The sequence below is a fragment of the Spermophilus citellus genome, assembly GCF_964194105.1.
Source record: "Spermophilus citellus genome assembly, chromosome: 9".
NCBI classification, from domain to species: domain Eukaryota; kingdom Metazoa; phylum Chordata; class Mammalia; order Rodentia; family Sciuridae; genus Spermophilus; species Spermophilus citellus.
The window spans coordinates 2,664,829-2,691,642 of record NC_138191.1 but is presented as its reverse complement, the minus strand read 5'-3'; the positions used below and the strand labels follow the sequence as shown (position 1 = coordinate 2,691,642).

General features: G+C 50.4%; 3 protein-coding genes across 9 annotated transcripts in view; 1 reads left to right on the top strand and 2 right to left on the bottom strand.

Annotated features, from left to right (window-relative positions):
* Positions 1–102: 102 nt before the first annotated feature.
* On the bottom strand, positions 103–17,543 carry ANXA9 (annexin A9). The gene is made up of 16 exons (XM_081307066.1): positions 17,368–17,543; positions 10,831–11,140; positions 10,426–10,507; positions 10,044–10,114; positions 9,295–9,390; positions 9,030–9,126; positions 7,571–7,665; positions 7,265–7,378; positions 6,943–7,033; positions 5,868–5,947; positions 5,436–5,495; positions 4,929–5,013; positions 4,736–4,831; positions 4,596–4,654; positions 1,137–1,259; positions 103–888 (listed from the first exon to the last, which is right to left on the bottom strand). Exons 5-16 carry the CDS (start codon positions 9,367–9,369, stop codon positions 826–828), a joined length of 1,038 nt encoding a protein of 345 aa, XP_081163192.1. The 5' UTR covers positions 9,370–9,390; positions 10,044–10,114; positions 10,426–10,507; positions 10,831–11,140; positions 17,368–17,543; the 3' UTR covers positions 103–825.
* CERS2 (ceramide synthase 2) lies at positions 16,227–26,177 on the top strand. Of its 2 annotated transcripts, none has more exons than XM_081307038.1 (11): positions 16,227–16,627; positions 22,175–22,348; positions 22,755–22,872; positions 23,027–23,145; positions 23,460–23,517; positions 23,624–23,674; positions 23,834–23,926; positions 24,105–24,233; positions 24,395–24,501; positions 24,608–24,761; positions 25,100–26,177. In XM_081307038.1, the coding sequence occupies exons 2-11, from the start codon at positions 22,176–22,178 to the stop codon at positions 25,238–25,240; spliced, it is 1,143 nt and encodes a 380-aa protein (XP_081163164.1). In that variant the 5' UTR covers positions 16,227–16,627; position 22,175; the 3' UTR covers positions 25,241–26,177. The 2 variants fall into 2 exon arrangements, with proteins under 2 accessions (XP_081163164.1, XP_081163165.1); XM_081307039.1 differs by lacking the exon at positions 16,227–16,627 and adding an exon at positions 17,550–17,706.
* SETDB1 (SET domain bifurcated histone lysine methyltransferase 1) overlaps positions 26,052–26,814 on the bottom strand; it is a 46,157-nt gene continuing 45,394 nt past the window's right edge. For all 6 annotated transcript variants that reach the window (XM_081306994.1, XM_081306998.1, XM_081306995.1 and 3 more), the window contains one exon: positions 26,052–26,814. In XM_081306994.1, the coding sequence (XP_081163120.1) occupies positions 26,697–26,814 (118 nt within the window). In that variant the 3' untranslated portion in view covers positions 26,052–26,696.

Sequence of the window (26,814 nt, the reverse complement as noted above, 5' to 3'; positions counted from 1 at the left end):
AAAGCGGGTGAGGAGAGGGAGGCTGCTGCCTGTGGTTTCTAACAGAGCCAGCAGGGGGAACCCAAGCCTGCCTTTTTCCTCCTCCTTTTGACACCGTCATAGGTGTTCCATGAGAAAGGCCTGGTTTTCAAGATCCCTGCTTGGACAGATGAACTGGAGCTGGGAATTTGAGAAGTTACCAGGACTTCCCAGGGTTGGGAGGGCAGTTTAACCCTTTGCTTTCCTCCTACTTCTCACAGATGGTCCTTTGCTACCTCCAACCATTTCTGACCTCATTCTTCTGCTTGTTCCTCAATTAATTTGCCTGAATTTCCTGGGGTAGGGAGAATAATGAATGTGAGGGTAGACGTGGTGGGTGGAACATGTTGATAACTGCAACACTGGGGCAAAAACAGGATTCCCATTGAATAGCCAAGTGCACTTCAAAGGTGCTTCAGCTCCAAGGCGTCTTCCTGGTCTGTGTCCTGTTCCACCCGAAGTTCAGTCAGAGAACACAAACAACAGTAAAGTTTGCCAAAAAGAATTGGAGTACCAGAGAGATGTTCTGGCCAGGGTATGAGAAAGATGAGTGGGATAGAAACTATCAAAGAAATCCCACTACCCTTCTTCCAGGATAGAGCTAGAGGACCCAGGTAAAGATACCATTTTGAAATGAAAGAAATTAGGGATTTAAAAGATACAGTTCAGCCTTAACAAGAAACTTGGTATGCGGGACACCATGAAGGGTCATCCTATTTAGAGGCCCAGCTGGTCTCCTGCAGGCTTAGCCAAACATGGGCATCTTAGATCCTTGAATGTCACATGGAGGTCGGGGGAAGGGAGGCCTCAAATGTCTTCAGCTCTGCACAGGGCCAGAAGGGCTGACCGGCAATCCCCTGTGACAGCATCCTGCAGACAAGGAAGTCAAATGTTAGAAAGACCCACCACCATTCCATGGACCAAGCATTCTGATCCCTCCCTCCTGCTGGTCCATAGCTCATCAAGGAGGGAAGATCCTCCCTGATGCTTGGAGTCTTGCACTCAATGAACTAATTGCTCATGAGATCTATAAGGGAAGAATATGCTCTGCTGTGAGCAGGCAAGATGGGTATCGGTGAGGAATGAAACTCCAAGGTTAAGAACTAGCCAAATTTCACCTGGAGAGAAGAATAGAGGGACTTTCCAAATTTCTTCTTGAACTCAGCTCGGATGCTTAGAAGGTCAGTCTCACTTCGAGAGATAAGGATGCGCATCAGGACTTGGTAATTGGGCTCAGACTCCTGGTGAAAGGAGAAACAGATGGGGAGGAGTAGTCTGTAAGATACACACAAGAGAAGGGATTGAACAAGAAGTGGTGCACACCTTGTGTCTTCCCAGCAACTCAGGAGTCTGAGACAGGAGGAACACAAATCTGAGGCCAGCCTCAGCAACTTAGTGAGGCCCTTAGCAACTTAGTGAGACTCTATCTCGAAATAAAAACTAAAAAGGACTGGAGATGTAGCTCAGTGGTAAAAGCACCCCTGGGTTTAATTCCCAGTACCAAAAAAAAAAAAAAAAAAAGAAAGGAAAAAGAGGGTTGAACTGCAGGAGGGGTTATTTTAGGAAGTAGAGGTAAGGTAGAATCCTGGAAAAAGAGAGGTAGACATTATTGCAGGGGCAGAAGTCATCTTTGTTCATCCTCATGGAACATGATCAGCCCCTGAGTGGGCAGCATGAATACTTCTTCCTCCCCTATGTCTTTCCTGGCCCTGCCACTAGCTTACAGCCCCACTCCCCCACAGCTGGGTGGTGAGCGGCTCCAAAGGGTCCATCAGGGAGGCTAGAAAAGGCTCCCTGGGGTGAGGGGAGGGAAAGGATAGGAAAAATGAGATTGATCAAATTAGGTTATGCACATGTACAAAGATGGCAAAATGAGCCCCACGTTCTGTGTGGTTATGGTGTACCCATACAAATGGTGTACCCATATGTGTGTGTGTGTGTGGATGGATAGATAGATAGATATAAAATTTGTTTGTTTGTTTATAAAAGGGCTGGGGAAGTGGCTCAGTGGTTCAGTGCACCCGGGTTCAATACCAGGCATCAGAAAAAGAAAAAGAAAACATTTTGCTGTATTTCATTTGGACTCATTTTTAAATTATCAGTGGACCTGATGGCTACTTCATTTTAACTTTATTAGTTTTATATTGTCTTAAAGATTGTCAGTTGCTCTCTACTATCCATTTTTCCCTTCTTCCAATTTTTGTCCCTCCAAAATTGTTGAACTGGACCAAGAAACACTCCTTAACTAAATATTCTCTTTGGTGTACAAGTGTTCTTTACACTTAATACTTGAGAGTAGACTTGGCATCCCATAATCCCCCAGGACTGTCATTGTGAATATTCATTTTTAAGTTCAGATTGGTCCAAATGACCCTCAAATCAGTCTTTGCTGAAGGTCATTTTTCTGAATAAACTTTCTTTACAGTCTATGTTTCCACATATCTCTAATTTAAAAAAAAAATTACTAGAACTGGGAGCAGTGACACATACCTTATAATCCCAGTTCCTGGGGAGGTTGAGGCAGGAGAATCACAAGTTTTAGTTCATCCTCAGCAATTTAGTGAGACCCTGTCTCAACTTTTTAAAAATTAAAAAAGCATTGGGAATGTAGCTCGGTGGTAGAGCACTTGCCTAGCAAACACAGGTCTTGGGACCTATACTTGGGAGAAAGAAAGTACAAGGTTGTTCTGAATGAATTTTTTCCTTTTAAATTTTTACAGAAGGGTTGGTAATGTAGCTCAGTGATTCAGTGCTTGCCTACCTGGGTTCAATCCCCAACCCCACAAAAATAAAAGCAAAACTTTCAAGATGCTTTAAAAATTTTTACCAAAAAATGGACATGTACTCTTTTCAGAATCCTGAGCTAAATCTTGCATTTACATTCAAAAATGTGGGTCCTGTAATTCAAATGGACTATAATTTACTGTTTGTTTGTTGGGGGCAGTGTGGTGGTGGGGATTGAACCCACAGCCTTGTGCATGCTGGCAAGTGCTCTGTCATAGAGCTATGGCCCCAGCCCACAAGTTTATTGCTATAACAAAAATTTTAGACAGCTAACCATAGCTCTTTAAATGAATCTTGATGTTGACTCATAATGATCCAGGCTTTCTTGGTCAAGTATAATAATTTACTGTCGAGATGGAAATCTCTGGATAAAAGAGCAAGTGTTTGACTATATTTTGAGTAGTCATCAACAAGGCATGATAACTTCTAAACCAGTATACAGAAAGCTATTTCATCTACCAAAATGAGAGTTATTACTATTACTACTTCTACTACTACTACTACTATTAGTAGTAGTAGTAACAGGGATTGAACCCAGTGGTGTTTAATCATTGAGCCACCTCCCCAGTCCTTTTTATGTTTTATTTTGAGACAGGGTCTCACTAAGTTGCTTAGGGCCTAGCTAAGTTGATGAGGCTGGCTTTGAACTTGCCATCCTCCTGCCTCAGTGTCCTGAGCTGCTAGGATTGCAGGCGTGTGCCACCATGCCCGGCAAAAGATGAGAACTCTTCTATCTTTTTCACATTTCACATTTTCTCCAACTTGGTGATTTTTGTTAACCCCTACTGTTGTAGGGATGCTCTACCAACCACTGAGCTATATCCCCAGCCCTTTATTTTTTATGTTGAGACAGTACCAAGCAGCCCAGACTGGCCTCAAACTTGCCACCCTTCTGCCATAGCCCCCTGAGTTACTGGAATTATAAGCGTGAGCCATTGCACCCAGTGCAAACATTTTATATGCAGGTTTTAGGGGACAGTTTTTATAGGAGAACTAGTTCATTTGTGAAGAATGAGTAGATTTTGTTGTGGAATTACTCCAACCAACGTCACCATTAATAATATGGAACAAATTCTGACCAGTGTAGAGAAAGGGGGTCCTGGATGCTAAGAGCACTTATCACTGACAAAGTATTGACACAGGACAGTAAATGTCTGATATCATTCAGTGTTTTATAGGGAGACTGTATGATTTACTAGCTGTGTGACTTTAGGCAAGGTACTTAACTCTTTTGTTTTTTCATGTACAGAATAAGGATGGAGTATGGTTGTGGGGATTCATTGAAATATGTGTTATATACTCAGAATAGGCTCTGGCACCCAATGAGCACCTATGAAATGCTGGGTCTTATTCTTGCTAGTGTTATCTTCATCACCTCTGACTACAGTGGATACTGGATAAGGAAGTCACTGTCTGTAAATTCATCAGGGATCCAGGCTGTGGCTCAGGGGTAGAGCACTTGCCTAGCATCCCTGAGGCACTGGTGTTTGATCCCTGGCACCACATAAAAATAAACAAAATAAAGAAATTGTGTCCATCTACAACTATACATATATGAAAGAAATCCATCACCTGGTGATTAATGAGGCCAAACCTTAGCTTTAGTGCTCTTATGGGTCAATTAACTTAGTTCTAACTACAGCCTTCTCTTCTGCCTTTGATGAGACGGTGTGTAGACACAGGAGAAGACACCCACTGTAGAGTTGTAGTTTATGTGAGACTGTCACCTTAACAGCTGGCGGGAAGAGTCTCCCCAGATTTTGTGGAAAGGGAGGAAAGAGCGCACTTCTCACCTGGAGGGCTCGGTGAAGTTTGTCAGCAAAGTACAGCGGCGTGTTCCTGATCACCGAGGCTGGAAGCGAACAGGGGGACGGAGGAGCTCAGGGGGGCCCAGCCCAGCAGAGGCCCCGCTGCACACAGGGACACTCCCTACCTAGGCTGAGCAGGGCGGCCCGGGCGTCTCCACGGAAACGGGTGCGCACGGCCTCCTCCAGCTCCTGCCCCGTGCGCCGCTGGTACTGCTCAAACACTGGGTGTGCGGAAGTCAGAAAGTGGGGCTGGTGGGGGGACCCCCAACCCCCCAGCCCACGGTCAGGGCAGCCGGGGATGAGAAGGCCCCTGCCTACCTCGGGTGAGGTGTTTGGGGTTGCGCTGGGTGAGGATTAGGACCCATGGCCCCTCGGTGCTGCGCCCTTCATCCTGCCGCAGCGCCTGGGAGGGAAGGATCCGCAGGAGTGCATCAGGTCATTGGAGGGGTCAGCGGAGCCACGGTCATGATGTTCCCAGAATGCACCATGAAGGAGATGGGATTGAGGATGGAAAAGGTGATTTTTAAACTATAAATTCATTGTTCTATTTATGGTTTTTAAAAAAGAAAGGAATCGGGCTAAGAGAGGGGCCCTCACAACTCTGTTCCCTGAGTTGGAAAAATCCTGATCTTTAAGGAATTAAGTAATCCCTCACCCAATGCCCAGGAGAGGGGACTGGGAAGCAGAGTCAAAACGAGGGAAGAGGCTCTTGCTACCGTGTCCCAGGCGCCTCCCCAAGTGGGTCCCAGATCCCAGGCTCTAAGACACAGTGGTGAAGGGACTCTAATGGGCATGGCCGAGAAAGCCCCTCGGCCCCTCGCTCACCTGGACATCCTGCTCTGCCAGATTGTAGTCAATAATTCCAGAGTAGCGCTCCCGGCCCCCCTAGAGGAGAAAGTGTTCTCAGAAGGCTCTTTGAGAGGCAGGTGTTTGTTTTTGTTTTCTTTGTTCCTGAAGATTAAACCCAGAGGTACTTTACCACTGAGCTATGTCCCCAACCTTTTTTATTTTTTGTTTTGAGAGAGAGTCTTGCCAAGTTAGGGAGGCTGGTTTCAAACTCGGGATCCTCTTGCTTCAGCCTCCTGAGTTGCTGGGATTAGAGGTAGGGGCCCCTGCACCCATCTTGAGAGGCAGCTTCTGATCTTCAGACTGAGAAGCCAAACCCTGGCCTCCTTAAGGTGCTCTCCTGTCCACCTCATGACACAGTGCTTCCTGCTCTTGCCTGTCCCTGACCTGATGAGTGTAATTCCTCCTCACCTTGGCCAGGGCCAGGAGCAGGTCCCGCAAGATGCCACTGGTCTTAGACTTGATGTCGTCCTCAGCCTCCACCTGGAAATCTGGGGTGGAGACAGGAGCTCTTGGTTCCTGCTGATATTCCCCAGTGTAGACAGCCACAGTGCCTGTCAAATTGCTGACCCCTTGTGCCCTGCCATCTCCTGCTTAAAGTAGCTTGATGCCTGCTTGTTCTCAAAATGTCAGGCATAAAATCATCCTGACCACTCTGACGGCCTCCCTAGGCCGTGAGCTGTGCGCTGACTTCAATCTGAGCATCAGCTGCCAGGCAGGAGGCATCTACTCATTATGAGAGTGGTGGCCAGCAAGGAAGAGGGAAAAGGACACCTTACTGTGAAACAAGAGGGCTAGGGCCTGGCCCTCCAGTGACATCTGGAGATGAGGCAGGATGCAAAGCAGGGAAAGAGCGGGAAAGGGAGAAGGAAGGGGAATGAGGCCAACAAGGGCTGGGGACCAAGTGTGGTGATGGAGTGCTCATGCTCACACACCGGGGCAGGGAGTCCCAAGAGGCAGTAAGAACAAAAGACTAGACATCAAAGGAAAACTGGGGACAGCAAAACAATGGGTGGTGGTGGCAAGAGGCAGATGGGAAAAGCTTTTACAAATTAGTGGGTGAGGCAGGGGACACCAAACAGGGCAAGCTACTGGGAGAGGTGACACCTATCACTTAGAGAGCAAGTTCCCATCTTAACCCCAGGCTACACCAAGGCTGCACTCAGCTAGGGGGGTGGTGTTATGGCAGGGACAGCAAGGGGCTAGGAGGGTGACAGGGGTGCCATGGGGACTGTTACAGTGCCTCAAGTTGTCATTATTTTGGAATCTGCCCTGGAGCCCCAGACTAAGATGGTTGTCTTTCCTGGTCACATCTGGTTCTTTCTCCTGGGGAGACTGAGGCACTGGCAGCAGAGTAGGGGTGTGAGAGAGAGGGGAGGCCCTAAGGGAACAAAACTCGGACAGTCAGGCTTCCAGATGGTTCATGGTAGAAGTGGATTGTCCTGCAGGTCACTGTCCAGTTCTTGGGACCCTCCCATGTTCTTACGGTGCCCGTAGGCTGCCAGGCACTCCTGCAGCTGAGGTGGGGTTCGGGTAGCAAGAATTTCCGTGGTTACATCCTCTGCAGAATCTGAGGCCTACAAGAAATCGGGAGGCCACTCAGACTAGGCCATGTCATGAGGATGGCAGACTAACAGGGGCAGAGGGCAGATGCTGGCCATCTCTCCATCCAAGGGTCAATGATGAATCATAAGAGGGGCCTCCAAATCCACCCTCTGGAGTGGACAAAGGCCAGGCAGATGGCCCTGTCCTTCCCTCAGTGCTGTCTTTAATTCCCTGACATTCTTCACAAGTGTCCTTTTCGGTACCTTCAAGGCTGTCCTCAGTTCCTGGGCATCAAATTGGGCTGCAGGCTGCAGCAGGGCCACCACAATCTTCTCCAGGTTCCCAGAGAGTGCCGCCTGCAAGGACTTCAGCAGGTCCTACAGTAAATGGTGCCCACAGCAGAGACATGGGGTCAGGGGAGGCCCTGGAAGTGTGGGTGGGTTTGGGAAAACTTAGCTGGCTTTCCTCTCAGACTTCAAGCACCACCCCTGGAAGCCAGGAGGCTGGGCGCCGTTGCTGTGTGGGTCCTCCCTGGGGCCGCTGCTCCGGGGGAGTCGGTGCCGTCTCACCTGTTGGGTACGCTCCTGGAAGGCTCTAGAAATAAGCTGCCTTTGCTCTCTGCTCCGATTGGTTAGCACGTCCACAATGGCACCACAATCCACACCTGAACCGAAGGGAGGCTGTCACCAAGGTCTTTATTTATACTAGACACCAGGTGAGTGCTCTCCCACTTGAGCCACAACCCCAGGGCCTTGCACGTGCTAGACGAATACTCTACCGCTGAGCCCCAGTCCCAGCCCCTCAGCCCTATTTTTTAAAATATATTAATTTACTTTTTGTACCAGAGATTGAATCCCGGGCACTCTACCACTTAACTACATCCCCAGCCCTTTTTATTTTTTTATTTTGATACAGAGTCTCACTAAATTGGTGAGACTGGCCTCATACTTGAAACCTTCCTGTCTCAAGTCTTCCAGGTCTTTGGGATCACAAGCATGCACCTAGGCATGAGGACCTTCACAGGGCTGGGGTCCCCACACTCTCCAGAGGAGAGAACAAGGTCTAAGGAAGGGCTGGGAAGGGAAGGAGCAGGGGCTGCATCACCCATATGTCCACTTGATCTCAAAAGAAGATGCAGGGGCTGGGTTGTAGCTGGTTGTAGGTTGTAACAGAGACCTTACCTAGCATGTGCAAGGCACTGGGTTTAATCCCCACAATCACATAAAAATTAAAAAAAATAAAATAAAGATATCGTGTCCATCTACAACTAAAAATAAAAAAAAAAAAATTTTCAAAAGATAACAAATAGGGGCTGGGGTGGTGGCTCAGTGGTAAAGCGCTTGCCCAGCATGCGTGAGGCACTGGGTTTGATCCTCAGCACCACATAGAAATAAAATAAAGATATTGTGGGCTGGGGACGTGGCTCAAGCGGTAGCGCGCTCGCCTGGTGTGCGTGCGGCCCGGGTTCGATCCTCAGCACACATACCAACAAAGATGTTGTGTCCCCCGATAACTGAAAAATAAATATTAAAATTCTCTCTCTCTCCTCTCTCTCTCCCTCTCTCACTCTCTCTTTAAAAAAAAAAAAAAGATATTGTGTCCACCTAAAACTAAAAAATAAATAATTAAAAAACGGATACAAATAAAATGCCAAAACAGTATGTAAATCTGATACAAATTTAGGCAAAGGTGGCCCCATGTGGTAGTTTAAAAAAAAAAATGCTTTTTGGGATTGGCCAGCTCAGCTTAGAACCTTAGCTCCACTGTTAAGAGCTACATGCCCTTGGGCAGGGCTCTTAACCTCTTTGAACCTTAGTTCCTCATCTGTAAAATGGAAAGAATAAGACTTCCTCCCAGGGTGTTGTGAGAATGGGTAGGGCACACCTACCAGGGTATGGTACTTGACACACAGGAATTAAAGTATTTCACAAACATTTCTTGAACTTTGTTAGTTCCTCCTTCCTGGCTCCTTCTTGGTCCATAGATCGGCTTCTAAAAGAATCCCAAGTGCAGAGGGAAAGGGCTCACCTTGGCCTGTAATGGCTTTCAGTAGCCTCTGTACATCTTTGTCCACACTGAAGCTCAAGAAGGTCCTGAGTGTGCCCAGGGTCCCCCAAGCTGCAGTCTGTAAGAGCATGGAGTGATGAGGAGTGGAAATCCCCTGTCTGCCTCTGCCCCTCCCCAGTGCCCAGGACAGGCCCTACTCTCCACTTTGCCCCATCTTCCCACAGCCCCTGAGTTGATACATTAAAGACCATTCCCAGGCAGGCATGGTGGCCCACACCTCTCCTACCTTATTGGCAAGGCCCAGGTGGCTAAGGATCTCCGGGGTCAGAGAAGGTCCCATCTCCCTGCTGCTCGCGGACATGGTACCACAGGATAGGATGCCCTAGGGAAGGAAACAGGAGCAAACTGAGGCCCACCTGGGCTCTGGATGACCCTCAACCTACAGCCTGGGCCACTCACTGCAGGAAAAAAAAAAAATTAACCTGCTTAGCAGGTGTGTGAGCCTGGACCAGAGTGGTGGGGGAGGGGTAAGAGGAAAGCCCCCACCTTCCTCCCCTTTCCCTCTTCCTTGAGGAAGCAAGACCAGAGAGACTGCTGGAGCCAGCACTGATGAGGCCCTCCCTGGACTCCAGAGTTGGACCCAAGGTTCCTTAATCCTTGGTCTGGACAGTGCCCCCTTCTGAGGCCCACATCCCTTCCCCATGGTCTGGCTGGATTCTCCTGGGGGAGTGGAGGGCAGTTGAGGTGAGGTGGCGCTATTGAGTGCACAGGGTGGGATTCGGTCCTAATTGCACCCTCCATCAGCACCTTCAAAGCAGTCTACCTGCTTTTCTGCCCTTTACCCTGGGAATCTCACTCTGGAATCTTTAGGTCACCAGGTAGAGACTTTGATTTGAAGTCTGTGTCCCTGTGGGGACATGGGTACCTGGACTAGAGAGCAGGCACTCTGAGACTGGGAAAGGAAAACATTCCCACCTCCCTCAAGCAGTCAACAAGGTCCCCTCCTTCAGCTGAAGGCCCAGGTCCAGGACTTACCCAAAGCTGCGAGGTGTCCTTCTGGCCTGGTGGCCTTCCTGCCTGTGTGGGCACCCCAGCTTCTGTGTAGCCTGGTAGAGGAGAGGGGGCGTGGGCATCCCAGGCTGAACAGCCGGTCAGATGACATCTACTGCAGACCAACCCAGCTGTTGTCTGGGGTTGTAGCCCCTCCCAGATGTGGGAGACCAGCTCTCCCTGCCTGTCTCCCTGTAAACACCTCCCTGCCTAGCATCTCTCCTCCTAGGAACTGGGCCTTCACCCACACCAGCAACTCCGCTCAGCCTCTCAACAGCTCAGCCAAAGACACAGGAGGCTTTGTGCATTGCTTTCCCTGTGGGGCCAGATGGGACCATAGAAGCCCAGTCCAAGTCCGGCTTCTGACCTGGCTCTGCCTCTGGCTCCAGCTCCCTGGGGGGGCAGGTCCAGCAGGCTCCAGGCTGATTTCAAGGTTGATAGAGAAAAACCTGTTGGGGCACATGCCATTAGGACACCCCAGCCTGCACCCCAGAAGGGGTCCCAGCCCGGAAATTCCCCTGACCGATGCTGCCTTTTTAAAGCCAGTTGGTCTGGGTGGGAAGATAGGAGGAGTTTTTATATCTGTGAAGGAATGGCCCAGGTATTCTGGGGTGGGAGCAGATCTACAGAGTCAGGAGAGAAAAATGCAAAGGGTGTTCCCTGGGGACAGAAACGTCATGCTCCCAAAGGCACCGTGGAGGAGGAGGAGACTCCCTGGGCCCCACTTTCTTTGACTCCTTCTGCTGACTTCTGGCCGCCAGGGCTTTCTGACCTTATGGAGCTGCAGATGAGGCAACCCCGGCAGGCGGCGGGCTCCACGCTGTCAGTGCGCAGAGCAGCAGGTGAACAGTCTTTTCCAGCCTCGGGGTCCCTGAGGAGTTGCTCCAGCCGCACAGCTGACTCCCTTGGGCCTGGGAGCAGTCTCTTCCCTGCTTCCTGGAGATAGTAGTTGGAGCTGGGCCCAGCCCTGGGCTCTATCCATAGTACTCCACTCCGCCACTCTCTCCGGGCTCAGGACGGCCCCCACTGATAAAACTGCTTCACACCATGAAGGAAGAGTGGCACTCCCCCACTCCTCTCTCCTGTTGAAGTGGAAAACACAGCCAGTCACAGTCACTCACCTCTACAACCCCAGTGACTCAGGAGGCCAAGGCAGTGAGATCCCAAAAGTTCGAGGCCAGCCAGCCTGGGCAACCTGGTGAGACCTGTCTCAAAGTAAAAATCAAAATTGGCTGGGCGGAGGGGGAGGCTGCGGCTGTAAGGGCTCAGTGGTAGAGCACTGCCTGGCACATGTGAGGCCCTGGGTTTGGTCCTCAGCACCACATGAAAATAAATAAAATAAAGGTGTACTGTCCATCTACAACTTAAAAAAAAAAGATGGGGTGTACAACCAGAGAAATGAAAAGTTGTGCTCAATTGTATGCAAAGAGTTGAAATGCATTCTGCTGTCATGTGTAACTAATTAGAACAAACAAACAAAACAATGAGGGGGTGCTGGGGATGTGGCTCAAGTGGTAGCATGCTTGCCTGGCATGCGTGCGGCCCAGGTTCGATCCTCAACACCACATACAAACAAAGATGTTGTGTCTGCCGAAAACTAAATAAATAATTAAATAAATTCTCTCTCTCTCTCTCTCTCTCTCTCTCTCTCTCTCTTTAAAAAAAAAAAACAACAACAATGAGGGGGATGTAGTTTAGTGGGAGAATACCCCTGGGATCAATCCCCGAGGCCACAACAAAGTGGAAAATATGCACCAGTTTTAGGGTTAGAGAATGTGGGTTTAAGTCCCAATTCTTTTCTTTCTCTTTTCTTTTCTTTTGGTATTGAGGATTGAACTCAGGGGTGCTTAACCACTGAGCCACATCCGCAGCCCATTTTTAAAATTTTGAAAAAGGGTCCTACTAAATTGATGAGGCTGGCTTTGAACTTGAGATCATCCTGACTCAGGCTCCTGAGCTGCTGGAATTACAGGCTTGTGCCACTGTGTCTGGCTCCAGATCCAATCCCGCCACTTGTTTTATTCTGTAACTTTAGGGAATCACTTCAGCTCTCTGAATGGGAACAGCAGAAGACACTGGCGGGACAGTGGGGAGGCATCTGAAGATCAGCTTCCTGGGAGGGATCAATAAGGTAATGATAGAAAGTGGCGCGGTGCCTTGTTAATAAAAGGAGTCAGAGTAAGTAAATGCAAATACCGGACAGCCAGGTAAATTCGAGTTTCAGATAAACAATGAATAATTTGTTCACAGAAGCATTACCCAAATATTTCACATAATATACTTATGTTAACAAATTATTTATTGTTTACCTGAAATTATAATTATAATCCAAGCCAGGCCTGGTGGTGCATGCCTGTAATCCCAGCAGCTCAGGAGACTGAGACAGGAGGATCACCAGCCTCAGCAATTTATGGATGCCCTAAGCAACCCAGCAAGACTCTGTCTCTAAATAAAACACAAAATAGCTGCGATATGGCTCAGTGGTCAAGTGCCCTGAGTTCAATCCCTGGTACCAAAAAATAAAAAATAAAAGTAAAATTATAATTCAACTTCATGTCCTGTATTTTATTGACAACCTGACATATCATATGGAACTCAGTTTTGGCATGACAGGAAAAAAAAAATATATATATATATATATATTTGTACTTGGGATTGAACCACATCCATAGGTGTTTTGTTTTTTATTTTGAGACAGGGTCAGGCTGGCCTCAAATTCTCCTGCTGGGTAATTAGCTCAACTTTTCTGTCCTCAAAACAGAGATGAACCAGGTGGGTACTGCACTCCTATAATCTCAGCAATTTGGGAGGGTGAGGCAGAAGGATCACAAGTTCAAAATCTGCCTCAGCAACTTAGTGAGACCCTAAGCAACTCAGAGAGACCCTATCTAAAAGAAAGAAAGAAAGAAAGAAAGAAAGAAAGAAAGAAAGAAAGAAAGAAAGAAAGAAAGAGGGGCTGGGGATGTGGCTCAGTGGTTGAGCAGCTGAGTCGGCCCCCGCTTTCCCCAGGGTTCAATTCCCAGGACAGAGAGAGAGAACAAAAAATATTGTTTATATTATAGGTTGTTAGAATTAAGTAAATACAAATAATGCTGGGGATGTAGCTTAGTGGTAGAGCGCCCTGGGCTCTATCCATAGTACTACAAAAATGTTAACTGTTAACTAATATATAACAATAAGTACTGTTACAATCTTATTTTGTAATGATAACTGTTATTACTTGTATCCCTAAGAAATCCAACCTTGACTCTTTGGCAATTTCTTCCTTGCCATTTCCAAAGATGACCACAAGAGGGCATTAGCAACCATTGGGAGTCTGCGGAGTCCACTAGTTGCCACTTGAGGTCCCTGGCTCCACTTCCAGACAAGAGTCTCTCTCAGTCACTTGCTGAGAGAAGAAACCTCCTGAGGGCATGAGGTTTCTGGGTGGGCTTGATGGACAGGTGGGGTCAGGGGAAGAGCCTCACTGCTTGCAGATGAGACAGACTACTGGGCACACCAGGTTACCTCAGTTAGACTGGGTGATCACAGTACAGCACTTCCACAGCCAGGGTCCCCATGCCCTCAGCTCTTGGAACCCTTCAGAATTCTCTCTTCTGGCTACTCATGCCACGCAGGCTTAGAGGAAAAGGAAGAGAGAGTGAGGGCACCTGTCTTGCCCAGTGCCAACCTCTTCAAAGGACTCCTGGTAGATCTGCAAGGCTAAACTCAATTTGGAGAAGGCACACAGAAGTCCACAAGGCAAAGGCCATGTCCTTGTGGGAGGAGTGTATGTGGGGTGAAGGGGAGTGCATTTACAGCATCTCTGCTGAAACTTTGGTGGATTCTTGCTGAGTTTCCTTCCTGAGTTTTGTTTTGATCAACACCCAGGCTAGACTGAGGTTGCTTTTAGATTTACCATTCACCTTCCACTTCCATATTCTTCCACCCATTTACTAACCAGGACCCTGCTTAGCTTCTGGGATCAGATGAGAGCCCATGTTCAGGGTGGTGTGGCAGGAGACCTAACTCTATGTTCTCAATTTTAGGATTTCAGGGTTGGAGGACATCTTAGTGGTGATCTAATCTGCCATCTTTTGTTACTGATTCAAGGAGGGCCAGACTTCCAGGTCTCCTAACTCTCTTTCAGTGTTGTCTTCATCCTTTGATAGTATGTCTGATTTGCTGTCCCTCTTAGTGGAATACAGGGAGGGGGAAAGCAGTAATAGTTGCCTCAGTTGTTGACTCATGAACAGTCCTTCAAACCCCCAAGCCCCATATTGCTTTTCTGCCAATATTTTGCATTGCATTATTTCAGAATACAGAGCAATCGATCCTTTTTGGCTATTTTACCTCTTTTATTTGGGGTGGGTGGGTGGGGGGTGTTACCAGGGATTGAACTCAGGGGCACTCGACTATTGAGCCACACCCCCAGCCCTTTTTTGTATTTTATTTAGAGACAGGGTCTCACTGAGTTGCTTGGTGCCTCACTTTTGCTGAAGTTGGCTTTGAACTCACAAGCCTCCTGCCTCAGCCTCCCCAGCCGCTGGGATTACAGGCATGCACCACCGCACACAGCTGGGCTATTTTACTTCTTGTTAGGAAACTTTTCCCCATAGCTCCTGGCACCTGAGTGTGATCAGATACGGGATACTAGGCAGACTCTCCTCCCTACTTCTGTGTTGTATGGCCGCCCTGTCCTGGACACATCCACCTTTCACAATTGAGCTCCAGGGATTCTCCTGTTCCAGAAGCTCTCTTAGATACCCAAACTCTGGCCCGGTGGCTTATCCTCTGCCTTGGGACACCTCAGCAGCCCACATAGAGGAAGTGAGTCATGACAAGGCAGGCCTCCCTTGGGGCACTGTGGGTGTGGACTACCAGCCTGTGGTGGGGGTTGGGTTGGAAGGGTAGTGATCATAATCTCGTCCAGTCAAGGCAGGGTAGTGTAGCATCCTCCCAATCCTGGCTGAGGCCAAGTTTCCCCTCCTCCCTTGACTTTCTCCTTTGTCTCCCAGGGGAGGGGTATATCTTCTTATCTTTATTTCTCAGGCTTTCATTATCCAACTTCTGCCCTAAAACTTCCTCTCCCCACTGCTCACTTTCCATACACACACACACAAGTACTCCGTATGAATTTACATATTTATAAATATTTATGTAATTTACATATATACGGTGATATAAATGATTTGCACATCTAAACATATACTCATATATATATATAATTTTGTTTTGAGTGGTGGGGATGGAACCATGGCCTTACACATGCTAGGCAAGTGCTCTACCACTGAGCTACAACCCCAGCCCCGCTCCACTGTTATCTTAGGAAAAATGAATAAATAAATAAAAGTTAACCAGGACAGTTAAATGTCCCCCTGAGGAAGGCTTTTAAAAGTCTGGTGGTGAACATGGGAAAGCATGGAACCTAGGAAAATCCTCTGAGAAAAGAGGGGAGACAAGTAGCCCAGGGGCCTGGGGGGTTAGACAGTGGAACCCTGTGGATCACCTAGTGTGGGCCTGTGGCGGGTAAGTACTCTAGGGACCGCACTGGAGAAAGAGAACCGAGGAATTGGAAGGCTCAGGAAAGGAGAGTAACAAGTGGGAAGAAAGATACTGTTGAAGATGTCCTAGAAAGAGAGGAGTTCAGACCAGGGGCATAGGAAAAACAGGACCAGAGCTTGCTGGGAACTGGGAAAAATCAGGCCGGCAGTGGCTGGAAAAGCCCGCAGGGTCCCGCTGGGGACCTATCCGGTGTCCCCTTTTCTTGCCTGGTAGCTTGGGCAGGTGGTCTCACTGCGAGGGGCAAGTGGAAGGTCGGAAGTCGGCCGGCGCCTGCAGCTCTGGGCGCATCCCCCCCAGCACCCCCTCAGGCTGCAGGCGCGCCGGGTTCAAGGTCGGGCCCCTGTGAGACGAGGTTCCACCGGGCTGTTTAAGGGGTGTTTCCACGTGGGATCGGACGCGCGTGGACGTGGCGCACGACATTTCACAAGCCAGCTGGAGGGTGTCTCTCCGCCCTCTCCCGCAGTAGGGCGTGCGTGCGAGGAAGGGGTGCTGCCACCCAGGCAGCGCCACCGCGCGGGGTGCTGCGCGCGCCTCTTACTGGGGGCAGTCGGGGGGCTGCTGCCCGGGCGCGCCCGAGAGGCGTCCCGCCCGGCGCGGCCCGGGGACCGTGGTGGGAGGGCGGCAGTGGCCCCGAGGGGCTGGGCGCGAACCGCGGTGGGGGCGAGCGCGGCGGGCCAGGACGCCACCGCCCCGGTACTCGGGCAGCTCGTGGGCCGGCCCCGCGCCCAGCGCGCTCCGCTCTCGCAGCCGCAGAGCCGCGGGTGTCCGGAGGCCGCTCGCCGCGCACGCTCCGCGGGCCCCGCCCGAGGCCCTTCCCTCCCGAGGCCCACGCCCAGTCTCCAGCTCCCGGCGGCCGCGGCCTCCCTTCCCCGCGCTGGGCGCGGCGGCCGGAGGAGGAGGAAGGAGGAGGAGCGGGCCGGCGGCGGAAGGGGGAGCGCGGCGCGGGCCGAGGGCGCGGAGGCCCGACTCGGACGAGGGGACGGAGCAGCGGCGCCCGCCGGGCCAGCTCCGCGACGCCGCGGCGAGTGAGTCGGCGCCCAGGCGCGGGCGGGAAGGGGCCGCGGACGTGCTCGCCGAGGGGCCCGGCCGGGGGCCGCGGGTCGGCCGAGGACAGGCCTCCCCAGGGCGGCCGTGCGCGGAGGTCGCCGCCGGGGGCCCTGCCGGCGCTCATGGCGGCGGGAGGGCGGGTCGGCGCGCCTCCGAGCCGCGGGGCCCCCAGCGCGGCCCGGCCAGCCCGGCCTGGTCCCCCGGCGCTCCCCGCGCCGCCCCGGGCCGGGGAGCCCTGCTGGGCAGCAGGAAGGGGCTGGGCCGTGGGGCCACCGGCGCCCAGGGGCCACCGCGCCCCTTTGTTGGGGAGCGGAGAGGCTGGGTGACCTTCGCGCGGAAGCCCCGAGCCGCGGTGGCGCCCCCGGCTGCTCGCGCCCCCGTGGCAGGACTGCCGGGCAGAGCAGGATCCTCTGCCCTTTCTAATCCCCGGCCCACTGAGCCCACCGCGGGAGAGCCCCGAGCGTCCATGTGCTTAACGGGAAGCAGGAAGGAGCGGCTGCGAGCGCCGTCCCGGGCCCCGGGGCCCAGGCGCCCAGACCGTTATGGGGTGTGTGGCTGGCGGGGAGCAGCCAGAGAAACTGGCTTTCTGGGCCGTAACTTGCTAATTATTGGCTCCGAGGCCCTCTGGCAAAGTGGGTTGACTGCAGGTGTGTGGCCTTAATCTCTGGCCGAGCTGGCGAGTTCCTCTCTCCCCGTGCCAGGCTCCGGACATCAATACCTGCTTTCATCCCCTGGCCGCCGAGGTCGCAGAGCTCCGTGAGTCCCCAGGCGCCGAGGGCCTCTCTCCCCTGAGCGCCCCGGAGGGAAGGAGGAGGGAAGGCCTGCAGCAAGCAGTCACCCTGTCTGGGTTCCAGCAGGGGCTTGTGGGCCCTCTGCTCAACACCGGAGTTGAGGCGACTGCACCTGTGATCCCTGTCCCTTCGGACCTGGCTCTGACCATACAGAGACCTCATAGACGCTTTCCAGACAGAGCGAGCGAGCGAGCCTTTTCTCTCCTGGCATCCCGCAGCCTACTCTTCGACTAACTGCGGCCTCTGGCCAGATTTCACCCTGAAAGGTAGGGCCTCCTCATTGTCCGGCCACTGGTCAGGCTGGCTTTCTCTGTAAATCAGTCCCCCATCCCTACCTTCAGCTGCCTCTTCACAAGCTGGCCCTGGGGACTTTTGGATTGACATCCTAGTCAAGCTGTAGGCCAGATGAGCCTGAGGACCCAAGCTGTTTTTGCTGCCTCTCACCCCCATCTTTCCCAGAATTTGACCCAACTTTCTGGGCCTGTGCTGCTGCTGGATTCATGACACACCTCTTCTTCACTCACACATTGCTTGCAGCCTTCTAGTTCAGTTTGAGACCTGCTGCCTGGAAGGAAAGTTTTCAACAAGGAAGACTATTCAGGACTTCTTGCATGGCTCTTTGTGTGTGTGTGCGCACACGCCTGTGTGCACGCCAAGGATTGAACCCAGGGGCACTTAACCTCTGAGCCACATTCCCAACCCTTTTTATTTTTTTATTTTGAGACAGGGTCTCACTAAGTTGCTTAGAGCCTTGCTAAGTTACTGAGGCTGTTTTGAACTTGTGATCCTCCTGCCTCAGCCTCGTGAGTTGCTGGGATTACCAGGCATGCACCACCTCACCAGCATGCCATGTTTTTGTAGTTCCTTAGGCTTTGCAAGACCCTCTTTTTCATGCTCTCTGTCTCTTAGGGCCCCTTTGTATTTTCCTTAGTTATTTTACCAAACTCTGAGAGCCAGTGGGACTGTTATTACATTGAGTCTGTGAGAGTTCTTTTCTCACAGGCTAAATTTCTGCTCTGTCAGCCCTCTGGGTCTATTAGCTCCCATGGAGTCCCCCTACTCTTTTCATCCACCTACAGGAGTCTTGGGGGGTGGTCAGACAGAGGTGGGGCGGAGATGGGGCTCAGCAGAACACTGCTCATGTTCAAGGTCACCTGATACTTGAAGCCCCTCTCCAGCTTGCAGAGCATTTGTGTCTCTGAGGCAGGTGTGTGGTGTGAGAGAGACACACACATGCTCACCCACTCTCTCTCTCTTCATATGGGGGATATAATTCATTTCTTTTTTGGGGGTACCAGGGATTGAACTCAGGGGCACTTGACCACTGAGCCACATCCCCAGCCTTGCTGAGGCTGGCTTTGAACTGGTGATCCTCCTGTCTCAGCCTCCTGAGCCACTGGGATTATAGGTGTGCACCACTGCGCCCCACCCCTTGTGGGGGTGTAATTTCTGTAAGTCGAAAAAGGGTGTGATTTTCTCTGCCAGAAAATCAAGTATCTGCCCTGAGGGCTGAGGGGGGCCGAGAGGCAGGGTCTTCCCTGTACCTTGACCTTTCCTTGCCCTGGCCTCTTGTTTATGGGATTCCTTGTTTGGCTTGATGTGCAGGTGCCAGGAAGCTGCTAGGCTTGCCACAGGGAACAGACTGGCTGCTTGGCTCTGCGGGGGGGGGGGGGGGGGGAGGGGAGTGTAGGAGGGTGGCTAGGAGCCCCAGTTGTCATCCTTTGCCTCCTGTGGAGCCAGAAGTCCTAACCCCCTGAACCCACTGCTGAACCTCGCACCTCTCCCTGCTGGGAGGGGTAGTGCTTCTAGGCTAATGGAAGTGAAGAACAGCATGGGAGGGCTGTGGTCACAGAAAGCCTGCGAGAGCCCCATTAATCTGCATCTCTGAACTCCTAACATACTCTCTCACATGCCTGTCTTTTACCCTACATGCCTGGGGTGGAAGAGTGTGGGTGCTGTCTTGTCTTAGAGCTGAAGTGGGTACACTTTGTAAGTTCTCTGACACCTGTGGTGCCTCCCTCCCCAGCTCATCTTTGTAGGGATCAGACAGGTGCAAGACATTCCTGGGCCCCAGGAGTCCAGGAGGAGGGGCTCACTCCAGGTCCCTAGCTAGCCCTCTGAACCCTTACCCCTCAAACACCCTGACCAGAGACCCACCTTTGCCAGTTTCCACGACTGGGATGGAGATGGGGTTCAAAGTGGAAGCTTGCCTGTTCCCCTGGGCTTTAATTTGTGGAAAAATTGGGCCTCAAGAGACAGAAGATTGGGGCTGGGGATGTGGCTCAAGCGGTAGCGCGCTCGCCTGGCATGCGTGCGGCCCGGGTTCGATCCTCAGCACCACATACAAACAAAGATGTGTCCGCCAAAAACTAAAAAGTAAATATTAAAAAAAAAATTCTCTCTCAAAAAAAAAAAAAAAAAAAAAAAGAGCAGATGACTGGGTTACAGTTCCCCACCTCCAATCAGGCTGAGCAAAACAAAAGAAGGTGGGAAGGAAGTGGGGAGGCGAAGGTATGTTCAAACATACTTTGTGATTTTGCATGTCCCTTCTCAAGTTTTTATCTTTGTCCTTTCTTTAATTTTTCTATTTTTCTTTGTGAAAAATTGCATGTATATGTGTGTAGAAAGTTCTGCTGTGGGAAATTATATTTAATTTTGTTCAGTTCAAAAGGGTTCCATCTCTTGAACTAATTAAATATTTATTCTGGCTAAGGTGGAGGGGGAAGGGGCAGTGCCCTTGTGTGCTGAGGCCTGGAATGTGCGTGTGTCTGTGAGTGATTCTGGGCAGGAGGGGGAAGGTGGAGCTGAAGCTCCTTTATTGTCAGTGCTTACCTCTGATTTCATCCAAGAGAGCAATGACCAGGAGTGGGGACAAGAGGGTAAAGTCCTTGAGCTGGAATACTGACCCGTGACAGGCTAGTGACAGGCTAAGAGGGATTTCGCAAGTGCTTCTGTGGTAGGTGGGGTGGAGCCAGCTGAGGCCAGCCCACCTCTGCTCAGCCTTTTGCAGCCCGGGATTGGTCTCCCATTCACATGGAACAACAATCCCCCAACTCCCTTTCCTCCCCAGTTGGGAGGGGACCACCTTCTGTCTCAGCTTGCAATCTCAAAGCCAGTCTGAATACCACCAGCTCTCTTTCCTCTTGGGTGGGAACCTGGAGAAGACCTCCTGGTTCACCCTTCTGGCACTCACAGTGGAGTCCTTGGACTGCCGGGTGCCGTGCTGGATCTGACATCATTGACTCTTCAGGGCCATTTTGCTACTTCTGTTGGCTCCAAGCAAATGCTGCCCCCCCCCCCCCCAATGAACCACACAACATTCTCTCCTTCATTTGGGTTCTGAGTGGTCTGTGGCCCTGTTCCTTTTTCTTCAGTGGGGGAAATGGGGAAGGGGTAAAGCGACAGCTGTTTCCTGGGAGGAGGAGTATTTGCGATGAGTGTTTCCCTGCAGATTAGTGTTTTATGTTCTGGATGAGCCTTCATAAGATCTAGCTCCATTCTACCAGATGTCTTGGTCTGTTGTCCAGATTCTTTGTCCCCAGGCCTTGACTCTATGCCACTCGGCCTTCACTTTCTTCTTTTAAAAAATAATTTAAAAATCAATTAATTAAAAAATAATACATATATAGATGGAAACACGCCTTTATTTATTTATGTGGTGCTGAGGATCAAACCAGTGCCTAACACATGCTAGGCAAGTGCTCTGCCACTGAGCTGCAGCCCCAGCCCCCTTCACTTTCTTTCTGAAAGAGGCTTACACATAAGGTTCTTCTGCCTTAAGTGTAGACTGGATGGCTCACTGTGAGGTGTCAGCTTGTGTGCTTGGTGTTCATTGACTGTTTTGGGGCTCAGCATCATTCAGGAATATTTTAGCTTTCCTTAGGATTTGCTGCCCAGATGAGTTGTAGGGAAGGGAAGTGTTTGCCCCAGCCTGTAATCTGTTTTGGGGCCCTTCTCTCCACTCTCCCATGAACCTTAAAGCCTGAGGGTGGGGTGAAGGAAGGGTGCCTCTGATTTTACTCAGGTTCTTGGCCATGGCCTCTCATGTCAAGTTCTGCCTGTCCTCCAGGTTGAAACAGCAAAGTGAAGAACCTGAGGTTCTGTATTCCAGGGACTCAGGACTTCTAAAGGTGTCAGCACCACCTGAGGTTGCCATGACATTTAAGTGTTAAATCTGGAAAGCCACGGGCTGTGGCTCAATGACAGAGCGTTTGCCTAGCACATGTGAGGTACTGGGTTTGATCCTCAGAACCACATACAAATAAATAAATAAATAAATAAAATAAAGGTATTGTGTCCATCTACAACTAAAAAAACATCAAAACAACAGCAACAACAACAAAAACTGGAAAGCTACAATATTACAGACGAGAAAACTATTTGCCTCAGACCACATAGCCAGGACCAAACTCCAGGGCTTGAGTTGCTGCCCCCTGCTCCTTTTTTCTTTTTTTTTTTGGGGGGGGGTACCAGGGATTGAACTCGGGGGCACTAGGCCACTGACCCACACCCCCAGCCCTATTTTGTACTTTAATATTTAGAGACAGGGTCTCCCTGAGTTAGCTAGTGCCTCACTTTTTCTGAGGCTGACTTTGAACTCACGATCCTATCTCAGCCTCCTGAGCCACTGGGATTACGTGGGCCACAGCACCTGGTCCCTTGCTCCTTTTGAAATACCAAGAAAGCCTTCATTCCTCTAACTCTTCCATCTTATCTCATTCCCTCTTTACTCAGGATGCTCCAGACCTTGTATGATTACTTCTGGTGGGAACGTCTGTGGCTGCCTGTGAACTTAACCTGGGCTGACTTAGAAGACCGAGATGGACGGGTCTACGCCAAAGCCTCCGACCTCTATATCACACTACCCCTGGCCTTGCTCTTCCTCATCGTTCGATACTTCTTTGAGCTGTGAGCATATCAGCCTATCCTCAGGCCTTCCCCAGCTGCCCGCCACAGTCTTTTGCTGTTTAATTAGACTTGGATCCTGGTGCTCTGGTTACCAGGTCCCTGCCCACTATGTCCCCTCACCCTCAGGGCACCATTGTCTTTCTGAGGGCTCAGCACCCCCAAGTACTGTCCTTCAATGGTTATTTGTTCTTATCCTCCACCCCCAACCAGGCCTGGTCACTAGTGAACACAGGCAGCTTTGTCAGCTGTGGGCAGCCCAGGAGGCTAGAGGAAAGGGGTTGCCAGGAAACTGGGGAAACTGAGGCCCAGAATAAAGCTGCCTGAGCTTGCAGTTCTGTCCCCTCCCAACTCGGGGGCTCAGAGCATTCCAGGAGCCAGACATCTCTCACCCGTGTCCTTTCCCCAGTTATGTGGCTACACCACTGGCTGCCCTCCTCAATGTAAAGGAGAAAACTCGGCTGCGGGCACCTCCTAATGCCACCTTGGAGCATTTCTACCTGACCAGCGGCAAGCAGCCTAAGCAGGTATGAACTGCAGACTCCTCTGGCCCAAGCTACTGAGCCCCGGTGGGGAGGGCAGAGGGAGACATGGGTTTTAGCCCTGGTGGGTGAAGAGACAGGAGAGTGGGAGTGCTGCTGATTCCGAGGTTGAACATAATGGCTTCTTCACTCTACCCAGGTAGAAGTAGAGCTTTTGTCCCGTCAGAGTGGGCTCTCTGGGCGCCAGGTAGAACGCTGGTTCCGCCGCCGTCGCAACCAGGACCGGCCCAGTCTCCTCAAGAAGTTCCGAGAAGCCAGGTAAGCTGGTACAAACAGAACTGGGTGGTAGAGGGGCTGGGACTGAGTGGTAGCGCACTTGTCTAGCATGTGTGAGGCCCTGGGTTAGATCCTCAGTACCACATAAAAATAAATAAAATAAAGGTATTGTGTCCATCTACAACTAAAAAAAAAAAAAAAAAAAAAAAAAGAATAAATTGGGTGGTAGAGAAAGGTCAAATGTGTCTTGCCGGGAGGCCACCACCAGCAAGAGAATTCAGTTATTAATAGTAACCTTGAGGATATCTGGGGGCTATGCTATTCTCCTACCCAGCCATTTGTGCTCCCTCTTCCAGTTGGAGATTCACATTTTACCTGATTGCCTTCATTGCTGGAATGGCCGTCATTGTGGATGTGAGTGGCGATTACTGGGAAGTGGGAGTAGGTTCTCTAGCAAGGTGGGATGAAGCTATAGAATTTGGGTCCATTGTTCTTTTAATGTTTCACCATTTCTCTGCAGAAGCCCTGGTTCTATGACATGAGGAAAGTTTGGGAGGGATATCCCATACAGGTATGAAATGGAGCCTTGTGAAGAGATGGTTTCTGGGACACATGGAAGAGGGACTGGTATTACAGAATTAAGAATAACCTTGGCTAAAAGGGCTGGGATTGGAGGGTGAACCCTTTGGAGCTAGTTGCCCTGAGGTTCCTACCCGCTTTCCTCTTCCAGAGCATCATCCCTTCCCAGTACTGGTACTACATGATTGAACTTTCTTTCTACTGGTCACTGCTCTTCAGCATTGCCTCTGATGTCAAGAGAAAGGTTGGTGAAGAGCTGCGCAGTTAAGCCCAAGAGCCAAATGAGGTTCCAGGATGTTTTCTCCTTTGACTTCTGAGGGCTTTGGGTGGAGCTTTTACAATATGAGGGACAAGAGGTAAAAAAGAATAGTGAGAGCTGGGGAACAGGAAATCATCTCCTAGAACCTGCATCTCTTCTGCAGGATTTTAAGGAACAGATCATCCACCATGTGGCCACCATTATCCTCCTTAGCTTCTCCTGGTTTGCCAATTACCTCCGAGCGGGAACTCTCATCATGGCTCTGCATGACTCTTCAGACTACCTGCTGGAGGTTAGGCTTCCTTTTGAGGCCCTATTGCAGGTTCTTCACTGGCTTTGTCTTTTTGGGGGTGGTGGTGAAGGCACCAGAGAGCCAGTGCTGATACTGAGTGCACGTATGAATGTATGTGGGAGTCAGGGTCTTGTGGTGACGTATGGGGGCTATTTATGCAGTCAGCCAAGATGTTTAACTACGCTGGATGGAAAAATACCTGCAACAATATCTTCATCATCTTTGCCATTGTTTTTATCATCACTCGACTGGTCATCTTGCCCTTCTGGTAAGTAGGTGTCCAAGCTATCCTCTTGAGAACTCACCTTTCTCTCCCTCACTTATTTACCCACTCTGGTCCATGTTTACAATTCTCTCCCCCTGGAAATCCTCAGGATCCTGCACTGCACCCTGGTGTACCCGCTAGAGCTCTATCCTGCCTTCTTTGGTTATTACTTCTTCAATGCCATGATGGGAGTGCTGCAGACGCTGCATATCTTCTGGGCGTACCTCATTTTGCGCATGGCCCACAAGTTCATAACTGGAAAGGTGAAGGCTGTCTCCCATTTGTAGGCCTTATCACTCTGAACTACAGAACTCCCCAAACTCCATGTCATGTCAGTAACCCTTTGAAAAACTACTGTGGGACACCCAATGTGGTACACCTATAATTCCAGCAACTCAGACTCAGGAGGCTGAGGCAGGAGGATATCAAGTTCAAGGCCAGCCTTGGCAACTTAGTGAGAGACTGTCTCAAAACAAAAAGGCCTGGGGATGTAGCTCAGTGGCAAAGTGTCCAATCCTCAAGCACCACAAAACAAACAACGGTGGGGCCCTGGGCACATAGGGACAAGCTCTCAGTGACCTTTTTCCTCCATTTTTCACAGCTGGTAGAAGATGAACGCAGTGACCGGGAAGAAACAGAGAGCTCAGACGGGGAGGAGGCTACAGCTGGGGGAGGAGTAAAGAGCCGGCCCCTAGCCAATGGCCACCCCATCTTCAATAACAACCATCGTAAGAATGACTGAACCATTGTCCCAGCTGCCTCCCAGATTAACGCAGAATGCCAAGGAACTAGCCAACCTTCCTCATAGGGTCACTTTAAGCTCTGGGGAGATCTACAGAGAAGGGGAAAGGAGACTTCTGTGTTCTCTCTCCTCCTTTGTCACCCTGTTGCCTTTAAACCAAATTCTAACCAGCCTGTCCTCATAGAGGAGACTGGTTATATCCTGTTTTAGAGGGGAATGGTTTTACTGTCCTTTCTGTTCACTATTATCCTTTCTATAGCTTTTGAGATCCCTCCTCAGCTCTGGGAGTGAGGGTATGATCCACATTCCTTGTTCTAGAGAATTTGGCCCTGTTTGCCTTTGACTCCCTGAATGCCACAGCCAGGGTCGTGCCTTACTGTCCCATCCGTGGGCCTCATTCTGCCAAAGCTGGGCCAAGGCTCACTTTTCTAAGCTTCCTGACTTGAGTCAGAAACCAAAGCTAAACTGACTCTTAACTTTTTCCGACTTTTTTCCTAAAGACAAAACAGACTGTGTATAGGAGGGTACGCAGCACCCTTACCCTACCTCTGCCAACAAGTGGGGTAATACTGGGGACTGCTCAGATGGTCGTGCTGCTGACTTCTCTGCCAGCTGTCCCTATGGCCACAAGTCCAAGGTCTTCCAACTTCCCCTTTCTGTCCTCTTTTCTTCAGCTAGGCTAGCTGGTTTGGAGTAGAATGGCAACTAGTTCTAATTTTTATTTATTAAACATTTGGAGTTTTGGTTTTAAAGCCAGAATTACAGCTAGCACCTGGCATTTCAGCAGAGGGACCATTTCAGACCAAAAATGTACTGTTAATGGTTTTTTTAATTAAAATATATTAAAGATTAAATAAAACGTGGCAACAAGGATCAGACTATTAGGAATTGATGAGGAATTAACTAAATAAACTAAGATAGTTTTTCTTATGCCTTCCTTGTAGTTATGTAACATTCTTTTAAGTTTCACATGGCAAATAAAAGTTGGAGAAGATATAAGATTAATGACAGCTGCCCATTGGAGGGGGAATGGGGCAGGTCACTCCACTGACAGTTCCAGAATGGGAGTATGGGGCCTGAGGGAGGGAAATCAAATCACAATCTCAGTTTGACCATTTTGTTAAAAAGACTTTTCAAGGAACAATACAAACCAGGGATAGCAGATATGTACCGCCGCCTCCACTTCAATTAGAATAATGGACATGGGAACAACCGTGGGATGGCAGGCCCAGGTACGAGTGGTGACCTCTTCCCATCCCTGAGTGCCTCAGGGAGTCAAGAAGGGACTCTGCCTGCTAGCACCACATTGGAGAGATCTCCTGATCCAGAACCCCCATTTCTATCTACTAGGAACTGGGGGGAGTGGCTAGACCAGAGACTTGGGGTCAGAGCTGAACAGTCAGGAAGACCCAGTTCCTGAGGAAAGGAGAGTTCTGAAGGCAGGGAAGGCGGCTGTCTAAAGAAGACGCCCTCTGCATTCGATGGCCCCACAGCAGCAGAGCAGCTCCTTGCCTTCCACACTGCCCACCTCATAGTTGTAGTCCCAAGTAAGTTCTGTTCCAGCCCGGATTCTC

Excerpts from the sequence above, each read along its gene's own strand:
- ANXA9 (XM_081307066.1), bottom strand. The coding sequence starts at position 9,369 with ATGTCCGCGAGCAGCAGGGAGATGGGACCTTCTCTGACCCCGGAGATC. Across the intron at positions 9,127-9,294 it reads ACCTGGGCCTTGCCAATAAG|ACTGCAGCTTGGGGGACCCT; the intron begins GTAGGAGAGGTG and ends ATGCTCTTACAG. Across the intron at positions 889-1,136 it reads CCCTCTATTCTTCTCTCCAG|GATGCTGTCACAGGGGATTG; the intron begins GTGAAATTTGGC and ends CCTTGTCTGCAG.
- CERS2 (XM_081307038.1), top strand. The coding sequence starts at position 22,176 with ATGCTCCAGACCTTGTATGATTACTTCTGGTGGGAACGTCTGTGGCTG. Across the intron at positions 23,518-23,623 it reads GAATGGCCGTCATTGTGGAT|AAGCCCTGGTTCTATGACAT; the intron begins GTGAGTGGCGAT and ends ATTTCTCTGCAG. Across the intron at positions 23,675-23,833 it reads GGGAGGGATATCCCATACAG|AGCATCATCCCTTCCCAGTA; the intron begins GTATGAAATGGA and ends TTCCTCTTCCAG.